The sequence below is a fragment of the Stenella coeruleoalba genome, assembly GCF_951394435.1.
Source record: "Stenella coeruleoalba genome assembly, chromosome: 8".
In the NCBI taxonomy this organism is placed as follows: Eukaryota; Metazoa; Chordata; class Mammalia; order Artiodactyla; family Delphinidae; genus Stenella; species Stenella coeruleoalba.
The window spans coordinates 69,531,354-69,553,119 of record NC_137154.1 but is presented as its reverse complement, the minus strand read 5'-3'; the positions used below and the strand labels follow the sequence as shown (position 1 = coordinate 69,553,119).

The following is a 21,766-nucleotide window of genomic DNA, read 5'->3' as shown; positions in this document are numbered from 1 at the left end:
ATGAGTGTTGAGTTTTGTCAAAAGCTTTTTCTGCATCTATTGAGGTGATCATATAGTTTTTACTCTTCAGTTTCTTAATGTGGTACATCACATCAATCTAGTAGTTCTGCGTCTTTATTCCCATCTTGCCCCTAGCTTCTTCATGACCATTTTTTGTTTGTTTGTTTAAGATTCCATATATATGTGTTAGCATACAGTATTTGTTTTTCTCTTTCTGACTTACTTCGCTCTGTATGACAGACTCTAGATCCATCCACCTCACTACAAATAACGCAATTTCCTTTCTTTTTATGGCTCAGTAATATTCCGTTGTATATATGTGCCACATCTTCTTCATCCATTCATCTGTTGATGGACACTTAGGTTGCTTCCATGTCCTGGCTATTGTAAATAGAGCTGCAATGAACATTGTGGTACATGACTCTTTTTTTTTTTTAAATTCTTTTTTTTTTTTTTTTTCAGTACGCGGGCCTCTCACTGTTGTGGCCTCTCCTGTTGTGGAGGACAGGCTCCGGATGCCCAGGCTCAGCGGCCATGGCTCATGGGCCCAGCTGCTCCGCAGCATGTGGGATCTTCCCAGACTGGGGCACGAACCCGAGTCCCCTGCATCGGCAGGCGGACTCTCAACCACTGCGCCACCAGGGAAGCCCCATGACTCTTTTTGAACTATGGTTTTCTCAGGGTATATGCCCAGTAGTGGGATTGCTGGGTCGTATGGTAGTTCTATTTTTAGCTTTTTAAGGAACCTCCATACGGTTCTCCATAGTGGCTGTATCAGTTTACATTCCCACCAACAGTGCAAGAGGGCTCACTTTTCTCCACAGCCTCTCCAGCATTTATTGTTTGTAGATTTTTTGATGATGCCCCTTCTGATCAGTGTGAGATGATATCTCATTGTAGTTTTGACTTGCATTTCTCTAACGATTAATGATACTGAGCATTCTTTCATGTGTTTGCTGGCAACCTGCATATCTTCTTTGGAGAAATGTCTAGGTCTTCTGCCCGTTTTTGGATTGGGTTGTTTGTTTTTTTCATATTGAGCTGCATAAGCTGCTTGTAAATTGTGGAGATTAATCCTTTGTCAGTTGCTTCATTAGCAAATATTTTCTCCCATTCTGAGGGTTGTCTTTTCATCTTGTTTATGGTTTCCTTTGCTGTGCAAAAGCTATTAAGTTTCATCAGGTCACATTTGTTTATTTTTGTTTTTATTTCCATTTCTCTAGGAAGTGGGTGAAAAAGGATCTTGCTGTGATTTATGTCATAGAGTGTCCTGCCTATGTTTTCCTCTAAGAGTATGATAGTGTCTGGCCTTACACTTAGGTCTTTAATCCATTTTGAGTTTATTTTTGTGTATGGTGTTAGGGAGTGTTCTAATTTCATTCTTATAGATGTAGCTGTCCAGTTTTCCCAGCACCACTTATTGAAGAGGCTGTTTTTTCTCCACTGTAAAGTCTTGCCTCCTTTATCAAAGATAAGGTGACCATATGTACGTGGGTTTGTCTCTGGGATTTCTATCCTGTTCCATTGATTTATATTTCTGTTTTTGTGCCAGTACTATACTGTCTTGATTACTGTAGCTTTGTAGTATAATCTGAAGTCAGGGAGCCTGATTCCTCCAGCTCCGTTTTTCTTTCTCAAGACTGCTTTTGCTATTTGGGGTCTTTTGTGTTTCCATACATATTGTGAAATTTTTTGTTCTAGTTCTGTGAAAAATGCCAGTGGTAGTTTGACAGGGATTGCACTGAATCTTGTAGATTGCTTGGGGAAGTATAGTCAATTTCACAATGTTGATTCTTCCAATCCAAGAACATGGTATATCTCTCCATCTGTTGGTATCATCTTTAATTTCTTTCATCAGTGTCTTATAAGTTTCTGCATACAGGTCTTTTGTCTCCTTAGGTAGGTTTATTCCTAGATATTTTATTCTTTTTGTTGCAATTGTAAAGGGGAGTGTTTTCTTAATTTCACTTTCAGATTTTTCATCATTAGTGTATAGGAATACAAGAGATTTCTGTGCATTAATTTTGTATCCTGCTACTTTACCAAATTCATTGATTAACTCTAGTAGTTTTCTGGTAGCATCTTTAGGATACTCTATGTATAATATCATGTCATCTGCAAACAGTGACAGCTTTATTTCTTCTTTTCCAATTTGTATTCCTTTTATTTCTTTTTCTTCTCTGATTGCTCTGGCTAAAACTTCCAAAACTATAATAGTGGTGAGAGTGGGCAACCTTGTCTTGTTCCTGATCTTAGTGGAAATGGTTTCAGTTTTTCACCATTGAGGAGGATTTTGGCTGTGGGTTTGTTATATATGGCCTTTATTGTGTTGAGGTAAGTTCCCTCTATGACTACTTTCTGGAGGATTTTTATCATAATTGGGTGTTGAATTTTGTCAAAAACTTTCTCTGCATCTATTGAGATGATCATATTGTTTTCCTCCTTCAATTTGTTAATATGGTGTATCACATTGACTGATTTGAGCATATTGAAGAAGTCTTGCATTCCTGGGATAAACCCCACTTGATCATGGTGTATGATCCTTTTAATGTGCTGTTGGATTCTGTTTGCTAGTATTTTGTTGAGGAGTTTTACATCTATGTTCATCAGTGATAATGGCCTGTAGTTTTCTTTCTTTGTGACATCTCTGTCTGGTTTTGGTGTCAGGCTGACGGTGGCCTCGTAGAATGAGTTTGGGAGCGTTCCTCCCTCTGCTATATTTTGGAAGAGTTTGAGAAGGATAGATGTTAGCTCTTCTCTAAATGTTTGATAGAAGTCGCCTGTGAAGTTATCTGGTCCTGGGCTTTTGTTTGTTGGAAGATTTTTAACCACAGTTTCAATTTCAGTGCTTGTGATTTGTCTGTTCATATTTTCTATTTCTTCCTGGTTCAGTCTTGGCAGGTTGTGCATTTCTAAGAAATTGTCCATTTCTTCCAGGTTGTCCATTTTATTGGCATAGAGTTGCTTGTAGTAATCTCTCATGATCCTTTGTATTTCTGCAGTGTCACTTGTTACTTCTCCTTTTTCTTTTCTAATTCTATTGATTTGAGTCTTCTCCTTTTTTTTCTTGATGAGTCTGGCTAATGGTTTATCAATTTTGTTTATCTTCTCAAAGAACCAGCTTTTAGTTTTGTTGATCTTTGCTCTCGTTTCCTTCATTTCTTTTTCATTTATTTCTGATCTGATTTTTATCATTCCTTTCCTTCTGCTAACTTTGGGGTTGTTTGTTCTTCTTTCTCTAATTGCTTTAGGTGCAAGGTTAGGTTGTTTATTTGAGATGTTTCCTGTTTCTTACGGTAGGATTGTATTGCTATAAACTTCCCTGTTAGAACTGCTTTTGCTGCATCCCATAGGTTATGGGTCGTCGTGTTTTCATTGTCATTTGTTTCTAGGTATTTTTTGATTCCCTCTTTGATTTCTTCAGTGATCTCTTGGTTATTAAGCAATGTATTGTTTAGCTTCCATGTGTTTGTATTTTTTACAGTTTTTTCCTGTAATTGATACCTAGTCTCATAGCGTTGGGGTCAGAAAAGATACTTGATACAATTTCAATTTTCTTAAATTGACCAAGGCTTGATTTGTGACCCAAGGTATGATCTATCCTGGAGAATGTTCCACGAGCACTTGAGAAAAATGTGTATTCTGTTGTTTTTGAATGGAATGTCCTATAAATATCAATTAAGTCCATCTTGTTTAATGTATCATTTAAAGCTTGTGTTTCCTTCTTTATTTTCATTTTGGATGATGTGTCCATTGGTGAAAGTGGGGTGTTAAAGTCCCCTACTATGCTTGTGTTACTGTCGATTTCCCCTTTTATGGCTGTTAGTATTTGCCTTATGTATTGAGGTTCTTCTATGTTGGGTACATAAATATTTACAATTGTTATATCTTCTTCTTGGATCGATCCCTTGATCATTATGTAGTGTCCTTCTTTGTCTCTTGTAATAGTCTTTATTTTAAAGTCTATTTTGTCTGATATGAGAATTGCTACCCCAGCTTTCTTCTGATTTCCATTTTCATGGAATATCTTTTTGCATTCCCTCACTTTCAGTCTGTATGTGTCCCTAGGTCTGAAGTTGGTCTCTTGTAGACAGCATATATACCAGTTTTGTTTTTGTATACATTCAGCCAGTCTATGCCTTTCAGTTGGAGCACTTAATCCATTTACATTTAAGTGTTTATCAATATGTATGTTCCTATTATGTTTTGGGTTTGTGATTGTAGGTCTTTCCCTTCTCTTGTGTTTCCTGCCTGGTGAAGTTCCTTTAGCATTTGTTGTAAAGCTGGTTTGGTGGTGCTGAATTCTCTTAGCTTTTGCTTGTCTATATGGGTTTTAATTTCTCTGTCAAATCTGAATGAGATCCTTGTTGGGTAGAGTAATCTTTGTTGTAGGTTTTTCCCCTTCATCGCTTTAGATATGTCCTGCTCCTCCCTTCTGGCTTACAGAGTTTCTGCTGAACGATCAGCTGTTAACCTTATGGGGATTCCCTTGTATGTTATTTGTTGTTTTTCCCTTGTTGCTTTTAATACTTTTTCTTTGTATTTAATTTTTGATAGTTTGATTAATATGTGTCTTGGTGTGTTTCTCCTTGGATTTATCCTATATAGGACTCTCTGTGCTTCCTGGACTTGATTAACTATTTCCTTTCCCATATTATGGAAGTTTTCAACTATAATCTCTTCAAATATTTTCTCAGTTCTTTTTCTCTTCTTCTTCTGAGACTCCTATAATTCGAATGTTGGTGTGTTTAATGTTGTCCCAGAGGTCTCTGAGACTGTTCTCAACTCTTTTCATTCTTTGTTCTTTATTCTGCTCTGCAGTAGTTATTTCCACTATTTTATCTTCCAGGTCACTTATTCATTCTTCTGTCTCAGTTATTCTGCTCTTGATCCCTTCTAGAGAATTTTTAATTACATTTATTGTGCTGTTCATCACTGTTTGTTTGCTCTTTAGTTCTTCTAGTTCCTTGTTAAACGTTTCTTGTATTTTCTTCATTCTATTTCCAAGATTTTGGATCATCTTTACTATCATTATTCTGAATTTTTTTCAGGTAGACTGCCTATTTCCTCTTCATTTGTTAGGTCTGGTGGGTTTTTACCTTGCTCCTTCATCTGCTCTTAGTTTCTCTTTCTTCTCATTTTGCTTAACTTACTGTGTTTGGGGTCTCCTTTTCACAGGCTGCAGGTTCGTAGTTCCCACTGTTTTTTGTATCTGCCCCCAATGGCTAAAGTTGGTTCACTGTGTTGTGTAGGCTTCCTGGTGGAGGGGGCTAGTGCCTGTGTTCTGGTAAATGAGACTGGATCTTGTCTTTCCGGTGGGCAGGTCCATGTCTGGTGCTGTGTTTTGGGGTGTCTGTGGGCTTATTATGATTTTAGGTAGCCTCTCTGCTAATGGGTAGGGTTGTGTTCCTGTCTTGTTAGTTGTTTGGCATAGGGTGTCCAGCACTGTAGCTTGCTGGTTGTTGAGTGGAGCTGGGTCTTGGCATTGAGATGGAGATCTCTGGGAGATTTTCACCATTTGATATTACGTGGAGCTGGGAGGTCTCTTGTGGACCAATGTCCTGAACTTGGCTCTCCCACCCCAGAGGCACAGCCCTAATGCCTGGCTCGGGCACCAAGAGCCTGTCCTCCACACAGCTCAGAATAAAAGGGAGAAAAAAAAGAAAGAAAGGAAGAAGAACATAAAATAAAATAAAATAGTTACTAAAATAAAAAATAATTATTAAAAATAATTTTTTAAAGTAATTTAAAAAAAGAAAGAAAGAAGAGAGCAACCAAACCAAAAACAAGTCCACCAATGATAACCAGTGCTAAAAACTATACTAAAAAAACCAAAAAGACGGATAGACAGAACCCTAGGAGAAATGGTAAATGCAAAGCTATACAGACAAAATCACACACAGAAACTTACACAAACACACTCACAGAAGGAGAAAAAGGAAAAAATACATATATATATCATTGCTCCTAGAGTCCACCTCCTCAATTTGGGATGTTTCGTTGTCTATTCAGGTATTCCACAGATGCAGGTACATCAAGTTGATTGTGGAGATTTAATCTGCTGCTCCTGAGGCTGCTGGGAGAGATTTCCCTTTCTCTTCTTTGTTTGCACAGCTCCTGGGGTTCAGCTTTGGATTTGGACCTGCCTCTGCGTGTAGGTTGCCTGAGGGCATCTGTTCTTCGCTCAGGATGGGGTTAAAGGAGCAGCTGATTGGGGGGCTCTGGCTCGCTCAGGCCAGGGGGACAGAGGGGGACGGAGTGTGGGACAAGCCTGCGGCAGCAGAGGCCAGCGTGACATTGCACCAGCCTGTGGCACGCCGTGCGTTCTCCCGGGGAAGTTGTCCCTGGATCACAGGACTCTGGCAGTGGCGGGCTGCACAGGCTCCTGGGAGGGGAGTTGTGTACAGTGCCCTGTGCTCGCACACACACTTCTTGGTGGCAGCAGCAGCAGCAGCCTTAGCGTCTGATGCCCGTCTCTGGGGTCCACGCTGTTAGCCGCGGCTCGCGCCCATCTCTGGAGCTCCTTTAAGCAGCGCTCTTAATCCCCTCTCTTCGCGCAACAGGAAACAAAGAGGGAAGAAAAATTCTCCTGTGTCTTCGGCAGCTCCAGACATCTTCCTGGACTCCCTCCCGGCTAGCTGTGGCGCATTAGCCCCTTCAGGGTGTGTTCACGCAGCCAACCCCAGTCCTCTCCCTGGGATCTGTCCTCCGAAGCCCGAGCGTCAACTCCCAGCCCCCGTCCGTCCCGGCAGGTGAGCAGACAAGCCTCTTGGGCTGGTGAGTGCTGGTCTGCACCGATCCTCTGTGCGGGAATCTCTCCGCTTTGCCCTCCGCACCCCTGTTGCTGCGCTCTCCTCCATGGCTCCGAAGCTTCCCCCTCCGCCACCCGCAGTCTCCGCCCGGGGGGGCTTCCTAGTGTGTGGAAACCTTTCCTCCTTCACAGCTCCCTCCCACTGGTGCAGGTCCCGTCCCTATTCTTTTGTCTCTGTTTTTTCTTTTGCCCTACCCAGTTACGTGGGGAGTTTCTTGCCTTCTGGGAGGTCTTCTGCCAGCGTTCAGTAGGTGTTCTGTAGGAGTTGTTTCACGTGTAGATGTATTTCTGATGTATCTGTGGGGAGGAAGGTGATCTCCGCGTCTTACTCTTCTGCCATCTTCCTCTGTACCCTGTAGATGTGTTTTTGATGTGTTTGTGGGAGGAGATGAGTTCCACATTCTCTTACTCCACCACCTTGATCTCTTCCCTCTAGGCATTTTTGTTGACTCCACACTCTGGTGGCCATTTGAGTTTGGACTCTTGTGCATTACTCTGCCACCTTGGGTAATCTCTCCAAGACTCACAAGAATCCCATGTTACACCAATTACAATGTGGGTTTGCTATTGTTAACAACTGATATAAAAGAGACAGAGAAGGATAATTAACTAATTTCTCCTACATGAAGATCTTGGATAGGAATGGCTAATGTTTTACAAATTAACACTTTAGATAGTTATACATACAACTTGGTAAGAGATGCCTTGCTGGATAATAATTATCTCCAACTATCAGCTGGATTATCAGACTTAATGACATTATTGCAAACCCAAGGGAGGGCATTTTGTCAGTAATTTTCTACATTTATGATGTACTGTGATCTTTGCTAGTTCAAATTTTGTATTGCTTTATCTAAGGCTTTAGATGTATTAATTAAGTTTCACATCTCTAGAGACAGGGAGGTTTCACCATACCTTGTGCATCTGAAGCCACAAAATATTTTACTCATGACCAAGAACAATACCCAAGAAACCAAACTTAAGATAAAGCATTCCAAACATTTTCACTTCAAATGCAATTATGACTTTCCTTTACAGGAGGGAAAAACATTTTTCATACCATGCATTCGGTTGGACTTCACAAACTCTTTGTCCTCCTTGTCAACACTGAAGGGACGCCAGGTAAACTTCTGAATATTTTCATCAAGATATCTGCTCAGATTCTCATCAAAGACTGTGAATAATAGGTAAAATTCCTTGTCTATTCCTTTCTACAGAGAAGAAAGAAATGAATGTATTAAAGTACAGCTTGGAGGACTTCTTAGCTCTACTTCACTTTCAAAATTAACACAAACTGACTCTTTATTAATATTTACTCTCTAGCCATATTACTGATCTCTCTCACATACAACCCTGAGAAAAACTTGGTGACCTTTGATGGCCTACCTGTGTCCCATCAGCATTGAGAATGCCCTTCTTACAGACTAGCAAAGGCCCTACAAGGCCAGAGCTGGTGTCGTTGATTGGCTCAACAGCTGAGAAGTAAAGATAGGTCAGACAGGGGGGATCATCAGCTGTTGGGCTTATGCTTTCAGGCACCGTCCACCTGTATGTGAAAGTTTCACCTGGCTTAACGTGTGCCCCTGGCTTCAGAAATCCTGAGGAGATAAATGAAACAGTTATTCAAAGCAACAGCCAAGAACACTAAACTTGTCACACTGGGTCTTCCAGCCCTGGTATGTCTCTCTCTGATGATATACTTTGTGGAAGGACAGTTATTTTCACTGTATCCTACCAGAGAGGCCACTGCCACAATCTGCTGTTTCATGAGATAGAAGCTTATATCAAAAGATTATCTTCTTCACAGATTACATTTAAGATCTTCACAGATACTACTTCTTACTCAATTACCAGGTTTAGCAAATGTTAGAAGAGCGATAATTGCCCATTTATATATTAATATATAAATGTAAATTCATAAAATATCATTGAGTACCTTCCATGTGGAATATATTATACTTGGCCTTGCAGAGGATACCCCAATAAGTTAAACAAGAGACATATCTTTAAAGAGTTTGAAGTCTAGAAGGTTGAACTAGGAATAACCCAAATAACTACAAGTTAGAGGAGGTAAGCGAAGGCCCAAGGTAACAAAGCTGATAAATGGCAGGTCTGGGATTCAAATTCAGGGCTGTCTGATTCCAAAGACTTTGCACTTAGCCCTTACATTATATTGCCAGATGAACACATTGAATCTCTCCGACTAGACTGGGGCCAGAGACTTTCTGTATCTTGTCCAGAGCCTGGCAAAAAGGTGCCCAGTAAGTTTTCTAAATTAAACAATAGAAAATGTGGACATTTGTGCTGTCACTAGTGTTCTTCCTGCACACACACAAAAGTCATTGTGAGCATTTTGACCAAGGAAGAGACTGCAGGCACAGGAAATGTTGCTGCAGCAGGGGGAGGAGAGGGTGGGTGTAGAGAGGGGGAATACTCCCTCCATTCCTTCCTTCTCTGTCCCCTCCCCATCACCTGCTCTGGACTGTGACTGGCCTCATACTTGGGCATGAAGAAGTAAGTATCCCAGGAGTCATGATGTCTGTTGTAGTGATGGGGAAGGCTTCCAACGCAACCAGGAGTTTCCCAAAAGCAGTATAATGAATGGAAGGATAATTCCTGCAGCCACTGGGTAGAAGATGCCTTTATTACATGTAGAGAGCCTGTGCTACATACTCTGTGATTGGGAGAGGCCGTGTATGATGGTAAGCACATAATACTGGTTTTAAATAAATATTTGTCGATAGGGACAAAGCAAAGACCATGTGTAAGATTTTGATTTCAACAAAACATTGGAAATCAGAGTTCCCTTTCAGCCTTCAGCCACAGATTCCATCCAAATGTAGCAGAAAATCTCTCCATCTTAGAGAAGTGGGGGTGACTGTGAAAGTAGATCACTTTGAGATTTATTACATTACTGAGGGAAAAGGAAAGGCATTAACACTTCCTAAGTACCTACTGTGGGCCAGACCCTGTCCTAAATTCTCTCCATCCTTTCCCAAAGCCCTATGAAGTGAGTGTCATTATCTGCATTTGATAGGTGAGAAGAATAAGGTTCAGAAAGTTGAAATAGCTGCTCAAGCTCACAGGGCTGGTAAGTAAAGGGACCAGGATTTGAACCAGGTCTGTCCGGTTCTAAGTCCTTTGCTCACTCATCCTGTTTCCTACCAAGGCTGAGGCTGGGACTTACCATCTACATTTGGGGCTGCATCAGAGGCCTTGTCATAGATCACACCGTGAGGCAAAATACTGTAGACCTTGTCGGCTTTGTTAGCAAAGGTCACTAACAGAGTATCACCCACCTCTGCCTTGATGATGGGACCTAAGAAATATTAAGAGAAGGAGAGGTAAGAGGATGAAAAGAGGGAAGTGGATAGGAGCAGGAGAAGAGTCATTCCATGTTAGGTGTGCATGTCCTACTAAAACATTTCCCCTGTTCAAAACATGACAGATGGTTTCACTGTACCAAGAATTCCAAGGTGGGCTTCTGCCTCAGAGAGTCTTTTTCTTCGAGTAAAAGTTGCATCAACATACTCTATATACTGAGCCTTCCAATATTTTCCTCCTATTCTGTTGTCCCCTTGTGTGAAGTAGAGCTCAGAGTCACTGTGGAAAGAATAGGAAGTTGGCTGAGAGTACACCTCTGCATATCCACCAAGTGCCGTAATTATGGAACTTTATTGTACTGCCTTTAGCCCATTTATCCACCCTTATCTCCAGAAAAGATAGCACAGTCTTCAACAAAGTTCCCAGGAATAGTCAACCAGCCTTAAAAGTCTTCAGAAGCTGTTTGATGCTCAAGCTCATTTCTCTCTTAGCCATTGTACTTTCTTCCCCAGAGGTCCAGCTACTGAAGAAGGCACAGGCAAACTCCTTCATTATCAATATTGGTGTCCCAGAATGGTGTCCTACAAAGTAACCAAGAGCTAACTGGTTTCTTTGCAGAATAAGCATCCCTCTATCTCTTGCTGACGTCAATATGAATAGACTCTGCATAGAGTATGCTCTGATATCTGGCATGATTAAGGAATGGAGCATCTAGTTAATCAAATAATTTAATCAATGGAATTACCATACAAACTATATACATGAAATACCAAATTTCAAAGTTGTGAAATACGATGATATAACATCCAATTAGTACTATCTCTATTCTATGTCTGTCAATCGTGCCGTCACTCTTGCAGATGTGCAGGCTTTGTCTTCTTTTTCTGCCTCAACTCCTTATCCTGTTCATCCTGACTTTGCAACCTTTTATTTTGCACCCTTCCTTTTCTTCACCTTCATTTCTCCATCTTTTCCTTTCCTTTCTTGCCACGGTCACAACCCCAGTACCTGCATGTCCTCCTCACCTTGTGCTTGGACCATTATATAAACCTCCTAACTGTGCACGCAGCATCCTCTATCTCACATTGGCTCACTCTTTTTTTACCTTTTTTAAAATTGCATTATTTGCATTTTTTTTTATATAGCAGGTTCTAATTAGCTATCTATTTTACACATATTAGTGTATATATGTCAGTCCCAATCTCCCAATTCATCCCACCCCCGCCCCCCGCAGCTTTCCCCCCTTGGTGTCCATACATTCAATTTTTTTCTCAGCATACACACCACTACTACATTAATCTTCAAAATAGTAATTTTTATTGTCATTTTACTTGCTCCAAAATCTTCATTTGCTTCCAATTGCCAATCAAGTAAAGTTCAAATGATTGGAGGACCTCTGCAATGGATATCCAGTTTACCCCAATTCTCTCTGCATTGCTCTATGTGAGTGCCCGTTCCCCATGCAAATCCCCCACACCAGGCATTCACTCTCTGATCTAATCACTCTGCTTTATGGCAGATGCTTTGCATTAACCCCTGCATCTAAAATTTCCCTCTCTTTACAATTCACTTATATAAATTCTACCATTCTTTAAGACCCTACTTAAGTTCCACTTCCTCTGTGAAGTCTTTCTGGTTATCGTAGCTCTCTCTGAATGTGCAGAGAACTCACTGTCTGGACAACTCATCTAAATCTTATTTGTAACTTGCAAAATCACTTGTCTTCTCCTGTGCATTCAGGATCTTTCTCTACCTGAGATTGGGAACATTGTCTTAGACCTCCCTGGATCCCTTATGTCACTTAGTACATTGTGCTGTCCCATATTACATTAAATATTGATTGAATATAGCTTAATATTTCATATTTTATAAGGAGCTTCTGAATTCTGGAAGGCTTCTCAGAAATAATTTTCAATGTTAATTTTCATTATTTTGTTTATGGAGAAATACTGGTCAATAGAGAATGTTCATATCAAAGAGTTTTTCATATATGGTCCACACAAATTCTTTAGGCAAGCCTCAAGTGCATTGGTTTGGTGGAAGAATGAATGAATGAATGAAATTTACAATGAAAGAAACAAAGGGTATCTTATTGACCACAAAGACAATTTTTAAAACACTCCCTCAAACATTAAAAGGATTATAGGATAGATTCTCGCTGGGGATGCAGGCCCAGATGGCCGCAGGAAGCCAAGGATACAGCATTACATTTAGTCTTCATGTCTCCATAGGCTCCTCTTGAATGTGACAATTTCTCATACTTCCCTCATTTTTGGTGATCTTGACAATGTTGAGGACTACTGCCCTTTCTAAACCCTCAGAGAATTCTGTTTCCATTGGCAGAAAGGGAAAAAGACAGTGGAGGAGCCACTTCAGATTCATAAAAACCCCAGCTTAGAGGAAGTAATATCTTGGAAAATTTTGAACATTGAATAATACATGCTACTGGATTGTGAGAGAAAGAGTGAATTTAAAGAGAAACCTTGGGGGAGACCTTCAAGATGGCTGAGGAGTAAGACATGGAGATCACCTTCCTCCCCACAAATATATCAGAAACATCTACATGTGGAACAACTCCGACAGAACACCTACTGAACCCTAGCAGAAGACCTCAGACTTCCCAAAAGGGTCTTCGTGCTCCAGTCGGGTGTCAGGCCTGTGCCTCTGAGGTGGGAGAGCTTAGTTCAGGACATTGGTCCACCAGAGACCTCCTGGCTCCACATAATATCAAATGGCAAAAGTTCTCCCATAGATCTCCATCTCAATGCTAAGACCCAGCTACACTCAATGACCAGCAAGCTACAATGCTGGACATCCTATGTCAAACAACTAGCAAGACAGGAACACAACCCTACCCATTAGCAGAGAGGCTGCCTAAAATCATACTAAGGTCACAGACACCCCAAAACACACCACCAGACACGGTCCTGCCCACCAGAAAGACAAGATCCAGCCTCATCCTCCAGAACACAGTCATTAGTCCCCTCCATTAGGAAGCCTACACAACTCACTGAGCCAACCTTAGCCACTGGGGGCAGACACCAAAAACAATGAGAACTATGAACTTGCAGCCTGTGAAAAGGAGACCCCAAACACAGTAAGTCAAACAAAATGAGAAGACAGAGAAACACACAGCAGATGAAGGAGCAAGGTAAAAACCCACCAGACCAAAGAAATGAAGAGGAAATAGGCAGTCTACCTGAAAAAGAATTCAGAGTAATGAGAGCAAAGATAATCCAAAATCTTGGAAATAGAAAGGAGAAAATACAAGAAACGTTTAGCAAGGACCTAGAAAAACAAACAATGATGAACAACACAACAAACGAAATTAAAATTCTCTAGAAGGAATCAACAGCAGAATAACTGAGGCAGAAGAACAGACAAGTGACCCAGAAGATAAAATAGTGGAAATAACTACTGCAGAGCAGAATAAAGAAAAAAGAATGAAAAGAAGTCAGGACAGTCTCAGAGACCTCTGGGACAACATTAAACACACCAACATTCGAATTATAGGGCTCGCAGAAGAAGAAGAGAAGACAAAGGGACTGAGAAAATATTTGAAGAGATTATAGCTGACAACTTCCCTAATATGGGAAAGGAAATAGTTAATCAAGTCCAAGAAGTGCAGAGAGTCCCATACAGGATAAATCCAAGGAGAAACATGCGAAGACACATATTAATCAAACTATCAAAAATTAAATACAAAGAAAACATATTAAAAGCAGCAAGGGAAAAACAACAGATAACAGACAAGGGAATCCCCATAAGGTCAACAGCTGATCTTCCAGCAGAAACACTGCAAGCCAGAAGGGAGTGGCAGGACATATTTAAAGTGATGAAAGGGAAAAACCTACAACCAAGTTTACTCTACCCAGCAAGGATCTCATTCAGATTCAATGGAGAAATTAAAAACTTTACAGACAAGCAAAAGCTAAGAGAATTCAGCACCACCAAACCAGCTTTATAACAAATGCTAAAGGAACTTCTCTAGGCAGAAAACACAAGAGAAGGAAAAGACCTACAATAACAAACCCAAAACAATTAAGAAAATGGTAATAGGAACATACATATCGATGACTACCTTAAATGTAAATGGATTAACTGTTCCCACCAAAAGACATAGACTGGCTGAATGGATACAAAAACAAGACCCATATATATGCTGTCTACAAGAGACCCATTTCAGACCTAGTGACACATACAAAGTGAAAATGAGGAGATGGAAAAAGATATTCCATGCAAATGGAAATCAAAAGAAAGCTGGAGTAGCAATTCTCATATCAGACAAAATAGACTTTAAGATAAAGACTATTACAAGAGACAAAGAAGGACACTACATAATGATCAAGGGATCAATCCAACAAGAAGATATAACAATTGTAAATATTTATGCACCCAACATAGGAGCACCTCAATACATAAGGAAAAGCCTAACAGCCATAAAAGGGGAAATCAACAGTAACACAATTATTGCAGGAGACTTTAACACCCCACTTTCACCAATGGACAAATCATCCAAAATGAAAATAAAGAAGGAAACACAAGCTTTCAATGATGCATTAAACAAGATGGACTTAATTGATATTTATAGGACATTCCATCCAAAAACAACAGAATACACCTTCTTCTCACGTGCTCATGGAACATTCTCCAGGATAGATCATATCTTGGGTCACAAATCAAACCTTGGTAAATTTAAGAAAAGTGAAATCATATCAAGTATCTTTTCTGATCACAATGCTATGAGACTAAATATCAATTACAGGAAAAAATCTGTAAAAAAAATACAAATACATGGAGGCTAAACAGTGCACTACTTAATAACCAAGAGATCACTAAAGAAATCAAAAAGTACCTAGAAACAAAGGACAATGAAAACACGACGACCCAAAACCTATGGGATGCAGCAAAAGCAGTTCTAAGAGGGAAGATTATAGCGATACAATCCTACCTCAAGAAACAAGAAACATCTCAAATAGACAACCTAACCTTACACATAAATCAATTAGAGAAAGAACAGAAAAACCCCAAAGTTAGCAGAAGGAAAGAAATCATAAAGATCAGATCAGAAATAAATGAAAAAGAAATGTAGGAAACAATAGCAAAGATCAATAAAACTAAAAGCTGGTTCTTTGAGGAGATAAACAAAATTGATAAACCATTCACCAGACTCATCAAGAAAAAAAGGGAGAAGACTCAAATCAATAGAATTAGAAATGAAAAAGGAGAAGTAACAACTGACACTGCAGAAATACAAAGGATCATTAGAGATTACCACAAGCAACTCTATGCCAATAAAATGGACAACCTGGAAGAAATGGACAAATACTTAGAAAAGCACAACCTTCTGAGACTAAACCAGGAAGAAATAGAAAATATAAACAGACAAATCACAAGCACTGAATTTGAGACTGGGATTAAAAATCTTCCAACAAACAAAAGCCCAGGACCAGATGGCTTCACAGGCGAATTCTATCAAACATTTAGAGAAAAGCTAACATCTGTCCTTCTCAAACTCTTCCAAAATATAGCAGAGGGAGGAACACCCCCAAACTCATTCTACAAGGCCACCATCAGCCTGATACCAAAGCCAGACAAAATCTCACAAAGAGAGAAAACTACAGGCCAATATCACTGATATGAACACATATGCAAAAATCCTCAACAAAATACTAGCAAACAGAATCCAAAAGCACATTAAAAGGATCATACACCATGATCAAGTGGGGTTTATACCAGAAATGCAAGGATTCTTCAATATGCGCAAATCAATCAATCTGGTACACCATATTAACAAATTGAAGGAGAAAAACCATATGGTCATCTCAATAGATGCAGAAAAAGCTTTTGACAAAATTCAACATCCATTTATGATAAAAACCCTCCAGAAAGTAGGCATAGAGGGAACTTACCTCAACTTAATAAAGGCCATATATGACAAACCCACAGCCAACATCGTTCTCAATGGTGAAAAACTGAAAGCATTTCCACTAAGATCAAGAACAAGGCAAGGCTGCCCACTCTTACCACTATTATTCAACATAGTTTTGGAAGTTTTAGCCACAGCAATGAGAGAATTACAATAAATAAAAGGAATCCAAAGCGGAAAGGAAGAAGTAAAGCTGTCACTGTTTGCAGATGACATGATATTATACATAGAGAATCCTAAAGATGCCACCAGAAAACTACTAGAGCTAATCGATGAATCTGGTAAAGTTGTAGGATACAAAATTAATGCACAGAAATCTCTTGCATCCTACATACTAATGACGAAAAATCTGAAAGAGAAATTAAGGAAAGACTCCCATTTACCATTGCAACAAGAAGAATAAAATACCTAGGAATAAACCTACCGAAGGAGACAAAAGACCTGTATGGGGAAAACCATAAGACACTGATGAAAGAAATTAAAGATGATACAAACAGATGGAGAGATATACCATTTTCTTAGGTTAGAACTAGAACCAAAAATTTCACAATATGTATGGAAACACAAAAGACCCCAAATAGCCAAACCAATCTTGAGAAAGTAAAATGGAGCTGGAGGAATCAGGCTCCCTGATTTCAGACTATACTACAAAGCTATAGTAATCAAGACAGTCTGGTACTGGCACAAAAACAGAAATATACATCAATGGAACAGGATAGAAAGCTCAGAGATAAACCATGCACATCTGGTCACCTTATTTTTGGTAAAGGAGGCATAAACATACAATGGAGAAATGACAGCCTCTTCAATAAGTGGTGCTGGGAAAACTAGATAGCTACATGTAAAAGAATGAAATTAGAACACTCCCTAACACCATACACAAAAATAAATGCAAAATGAATGAAAGACCTAAGTGTAAGGCCAGACACTCTAAAACTCTTAGAGGAAAACATAGGCAGAATACTCTATGACATAAATCACAGCAAGATCCTTTTTCACCCACCTCCTAGAGAAATGGAAATAAAAACAAAAATAAACAAATGGGACCTAATGAAACTTAATAGCTTTTGCACAGCAAAGGAAACCATAAACAAGATAAAAGGCAAACCTCAAAATGGGAGACAACATTTGCAAATGAAGCAACTGACAAATGATTAATCTCCAAAATTTGCAAGCAGCTCATGCAGCTCAATATCAATAAAAACAAACAACCCAAACAAAAATGGGCAGAAGACCTAAATAGACATTCCTCCAAAGAAGAGATACAGATTGCCAACAAACACATGAAAGGATGCTCAACATCACTAGTCATTAGAGAAATGCAAATCAAAACTACAATGAGGTATCACCTCACACCAGTCAGAATGGCCATCATCAAAAAATCTACAAACAATAAATGCTGGAAAGTGTGTGGAGAAAAGGGAGCCCTGTTGCACTGTTGGTGGTAATGTAAGTTGATACAGCCATTATGGAGAACAGTATGAAGGTTCCTTAAAATACTAAAATAGAACTACCATATGACCCTGCAATCCCACTACTGGGCATATACCCTGAGATAACCATAATTCCCAAAGAGTCATGTACCACAGTGTTCATTGCAGCTCTATTTACAATAGTCAGGACATGGAAGCAACCTATGTGTCCATCAACAGATGATTGGATAAAGAAGATGTGGCTCATATATACAATGGAATATTACTGAGCCATAAAAAGAAACGAAATTGAGTTATTTGTAGTGAGGTGGATGGACCTAGAATCTGTCATACACAGTGAAGTAAGTCAAAAAGAGAAAAACAAATACCGTATGCTAACACATATATATGGGATCTAAAAAAAAAAAAAAAAGGTTATGAAGAACCTAGGGGCAGGACAGGAATAAAGATGTGGACGTAGAGAATGGACTTGAGGACATGGGGAGGGGGAAGGGTAAGCTGGGACGAAGTGAGAGAGTGGCATGGACATATATACACTACCAAATGTAAAATAGCTAGCTAGTGGGAAGCAGCCACATAGCACAGGGAGATCAGCTCGGTGCTTTGTGACCACCTGGAGGAGTGGGATAGGGAGGGTGGGAGGGAGACACAAGAGGGAGGAGATATGGGGATATATGTATAGCAGATTCACTTTGTTATAAAGCAGAAACTAACACACCACTGTAAAGCAATTATATTCCAATAAAGATGTTTTAAAAAAAGGATTATAGGATAATAGCAATACTTGTTGGTATCACACTGCACATTTTATAATGCTTTCACAGACATCTTTGCATATGATTCTACAATAAGAAGTCACAGGAGTCTGCATCCACTTAATGAATTGTTCGATTCAATTTGAAAAAATACTATATGCTGCGGGAGCCAAGAGAAAATTATTCAGGTGTCAGGGGAGGCTTTACTTAAGAGGTGACATTAGAATTAGAATTTGAAGGAAAAAATGGCATTATACTGGACAGGGAGAAAAAGGAATTCTGCGTAGAGGGGGCTTAAGTTATATCAGGCTGTCCTTGAGCCAAAAAGGTTAACCTTCCTTGACTAGTTCATCTCCAATGAAAGAGAGTCCTGCTGGGACTTCCCTGGTGGTCCAGTAGTTAAGACCCTGTGTTTCCATGTAGGAGGCACGGGTTGGACCCCTGGTCAGGGAACTAAGATCCCACATGCTGCGTGGTGGCCAAAACAAAACAAAACAAAAAGAGAGAGTCCTGCCACATTCCCTTTTCAAAACTGTCTTCTTCATATGTGCAAGCACCTTACTCTCTTCTCTGTCAGCTTAGTATTTCTCATGGCATTTAAAGCTGCAGCTTGCACAGAGCAGATGCTCATAAAATGTTTGATGAATGAATGAATCTAGTGCTTTGATTTAGCCAGCAAATCATGAAGCAATAAATACTCCTCCATGTCTCAGCCGTACACATTACAGGGCTCAGAGCTCCTTAAGTGAAGCCATTATGCTATCTATGCAGTATATGCTCATAAGAGCAGTGCCTAGCCTACAAATGAGATCACAGAGAAAAGCCTAATAGATGCCTCTCTTATGAGAGACTTAGCAACACCAGCAAAGAGAGCTTACCTGCCAGAGGCATTTAGGGGAAGACCACTGAATTTGTTATAGCCTTGAGGACCATAATCCCAAAGAATTTTTTCAGCTGCTATAAAATAGCGCCTCTGTTGACCCTTCATCTTGGGGTGAAAAATACCACTTTTGCAGTTACCAACATTGTATTGCCCCAGCATGCCAGCTGCAGAAGACAGGAAAACCATGAGCCAAGGTATAAATGCTCCGAAAGAAATCATACAGGAAAAGAATGATAGATTTGACTTCATGAACATTTAAAACTTTTGTACGGAAAACAGGACCATAAACAAAGTTAAAAGTAAAAAATAAACAGTGGGTAGGGGGGTATTTTAGCACATATGACAAAAGATTAATATGTAAATACCTTTGATAAATAAGAAAGAAAAAAGTAAATATCCCAATAGAAAATGTGCAAGGGACATTTATAGGTTATTCACAGAAGAAATACTACTGACCCATGAACAAATGAAGAAAAAAGAAAAGTTCAACCTTAATAGTAATCAAGTGATACTGTTGTTCATTTATGAGATTGGTAAAGACTAGAAAGACTAGTAATTATCAGTGTTGTCAGATGAACAGGGAAAAGGGAATGCTTACACACTATGAGTGAAGAGTAACAATTTCTAAAGGAGAATTCGGCAATATATGTCCATAGCTTAAAAAAAATTAAACTCTTCAACCCAGGAATTCTAAATCTAGTAGTTTTCCCAAGGAAATGTCAGACAAAGTACAAACATTTCTATAAATTGATGTTTATGAGTGTTTAGCAAAAAATAGGGAAAATATAAGTGTTAATAAAGACTGTTGGTTAAGTAAATTGTAATCTCCTTACAAAGGACACTGGAAGGATTAACAACGATGTAGTAGATCTATATTCACTGACATATAAATTTATTTCTGGTATATTAAAAAGTGGAAAAGGGCAGCATTAATAGATTGACTTCATTTTATATATAACATAAGCATTTATATATTAAGGTCTAGAAAATAGGAAGGATATTCATCAAAATGTGACACCATTATCTCTAGAGGTAATTACTAATTTTAAAATTGAATTATACGTATCTTCTAATTTTTAAACATTTTTTTCTGAGACTATGGACAACTTGGGAAACATTGTATTTCAGTAACGTATTCCAGCTTATGTCCAAAACTACTGACCACATTTAGCAATCTTACAAATCTCAAATGGCTGTTAATGCCTTGATTAGTTTCTTCTCAGATTTAGGGATCGTGTGTGGAGAACATTTACGATTTACCCTTTTAGGGAGTTTCAGGTATACCACACAGTATTGTTGACTGTAGTCACCACGGGGTATATTAGATCTCCAGAACCCATTCATCTTGCATAACTGAAACTCTGTATTCTTTGAGCTCTCAAGTGTTCTCACCACCATCACTACAAAAATGTTTAACTACATGAGGTAATAGATATATTAATTGCTTGAGTGTAAGGTAATCACACCTTACAAGTATAGCAAAACGTCAAGTTGTACCTCTTAAATATATACAAATCCTATTTGTCAATTATACCTCAATAAAGCTGGGGGTAGGAGCAGGGAAGAATAGTAACTTTGTCTTGTTCATCTTTGTCTTCCCAGGAGAGTGTCTTATACATATTAACTGAGCAGCTCAACATTTGCTGAATTGAATTTAACTGGAATAACCCAGTGGACAAATGTGAGGTTTGCTTAAGGTTTTTGGGAACAAAAATGTGTTATGAAAGCAGCCCTGAAGAGCTGCATCCCTGACCTCATAGTGACTGTGTGTAGTTAGTCAGTATCCAAGTGGAATCACACATTATTTCTTCTATGTTTATCCCATTGACACATTTTCTTTTTATATTCTTGTTTTTACCATGTTAGGCCAAACTTTTAATATGTCATAACTCTAATGTTGCCAATGCTTCTTAACTGGCATCCAGTAGCCAGAGTCTCTCCATTGTGTCCTTTCTGCACACAGACATCATATTTATCTTCCTAAACCACTGCACTGATTATGTCACTAGTGTGCCTAAGGATCTAGAAGCACTTACTCTTGCCTTCTAGACAATCAGTCTTGCCATTCAAAGATGCTTTCCTGGGGCCCATGCTGCCTCTCTAAGGCTTCTCCTTCATCACTCCTCTGACATGAGCCTAAGGTCCAGCTAAGTAAAGACCTATTCCCAAGGAACCTGAACCAAATCATTCAACAGGTATTTGTCAACAAATGTTTATCATTCATCTTTCATAGGATTTTGTACCTATCATTGCATTGTGTCTCAATATAAGGAAGAATGTTCTCACAGAGCAGCCCAGAGATGAAACAAGCCGCTACAATTACTAGGTTGGGATTAACATATACACACTACTATATATAAAATAGGTAATCAACAAGGACCTACTGTATAGCACAGGGAACTATACTCAATACTCTGTAATAACCTATATAGGAAAAGAATCTGAAAAAGAACAGATATAAGAATATGTATAACTTACTTTGCTGTACACCTGAAACTAACACATTGTAAATCAAATATACTCCAATATAAAATAAAATAAAAATTTAAAAAAGAGATGTCCAGAAGAGAATTCAAGAATTGGATGGGGGATTGGTCCAGATTATCTATAAATTCCTTTTCAGTGCTAAAA

The 21,766-nt window shown here is 39.2% G+C and overlaps 1 protein-coding gene across 1 annotated transcript in view; it reads right to left on the bottom strand.

The window, feature by feature from the left end:
* The window catches only part of HEPHL1 (hephaestin like 1), a gene marked incomplete at both ends in the record, with an annotated part of 90,571 nt that overhangs the window by 32,682 nt on the left and 36,123 nt on the right, over positions 1-21,766 (bottom strand). The window contains 5 exons of the mRNA XM_079928744.1: positions 7,872-8,022; positions 8,198-8,409; positions 9,999-10,130; positions 10,275-10,414; positions 19,131-19,299. Coding sequence (XP_079784870.1) covers positions 7,872-8,022; positions 8,198-8,409; positions 9,999-10,130; positions 10,275-10,414; positions 19,131-19,299 — 804 coding nt within the window. The remainder of the gene's footprint in view (positions 1-7,871; positions 8,023-8,197; positions 8,410-9,998; positions 10,131-10,274; positions 10,415-19,130; positions 19,300-21,766) is intronic.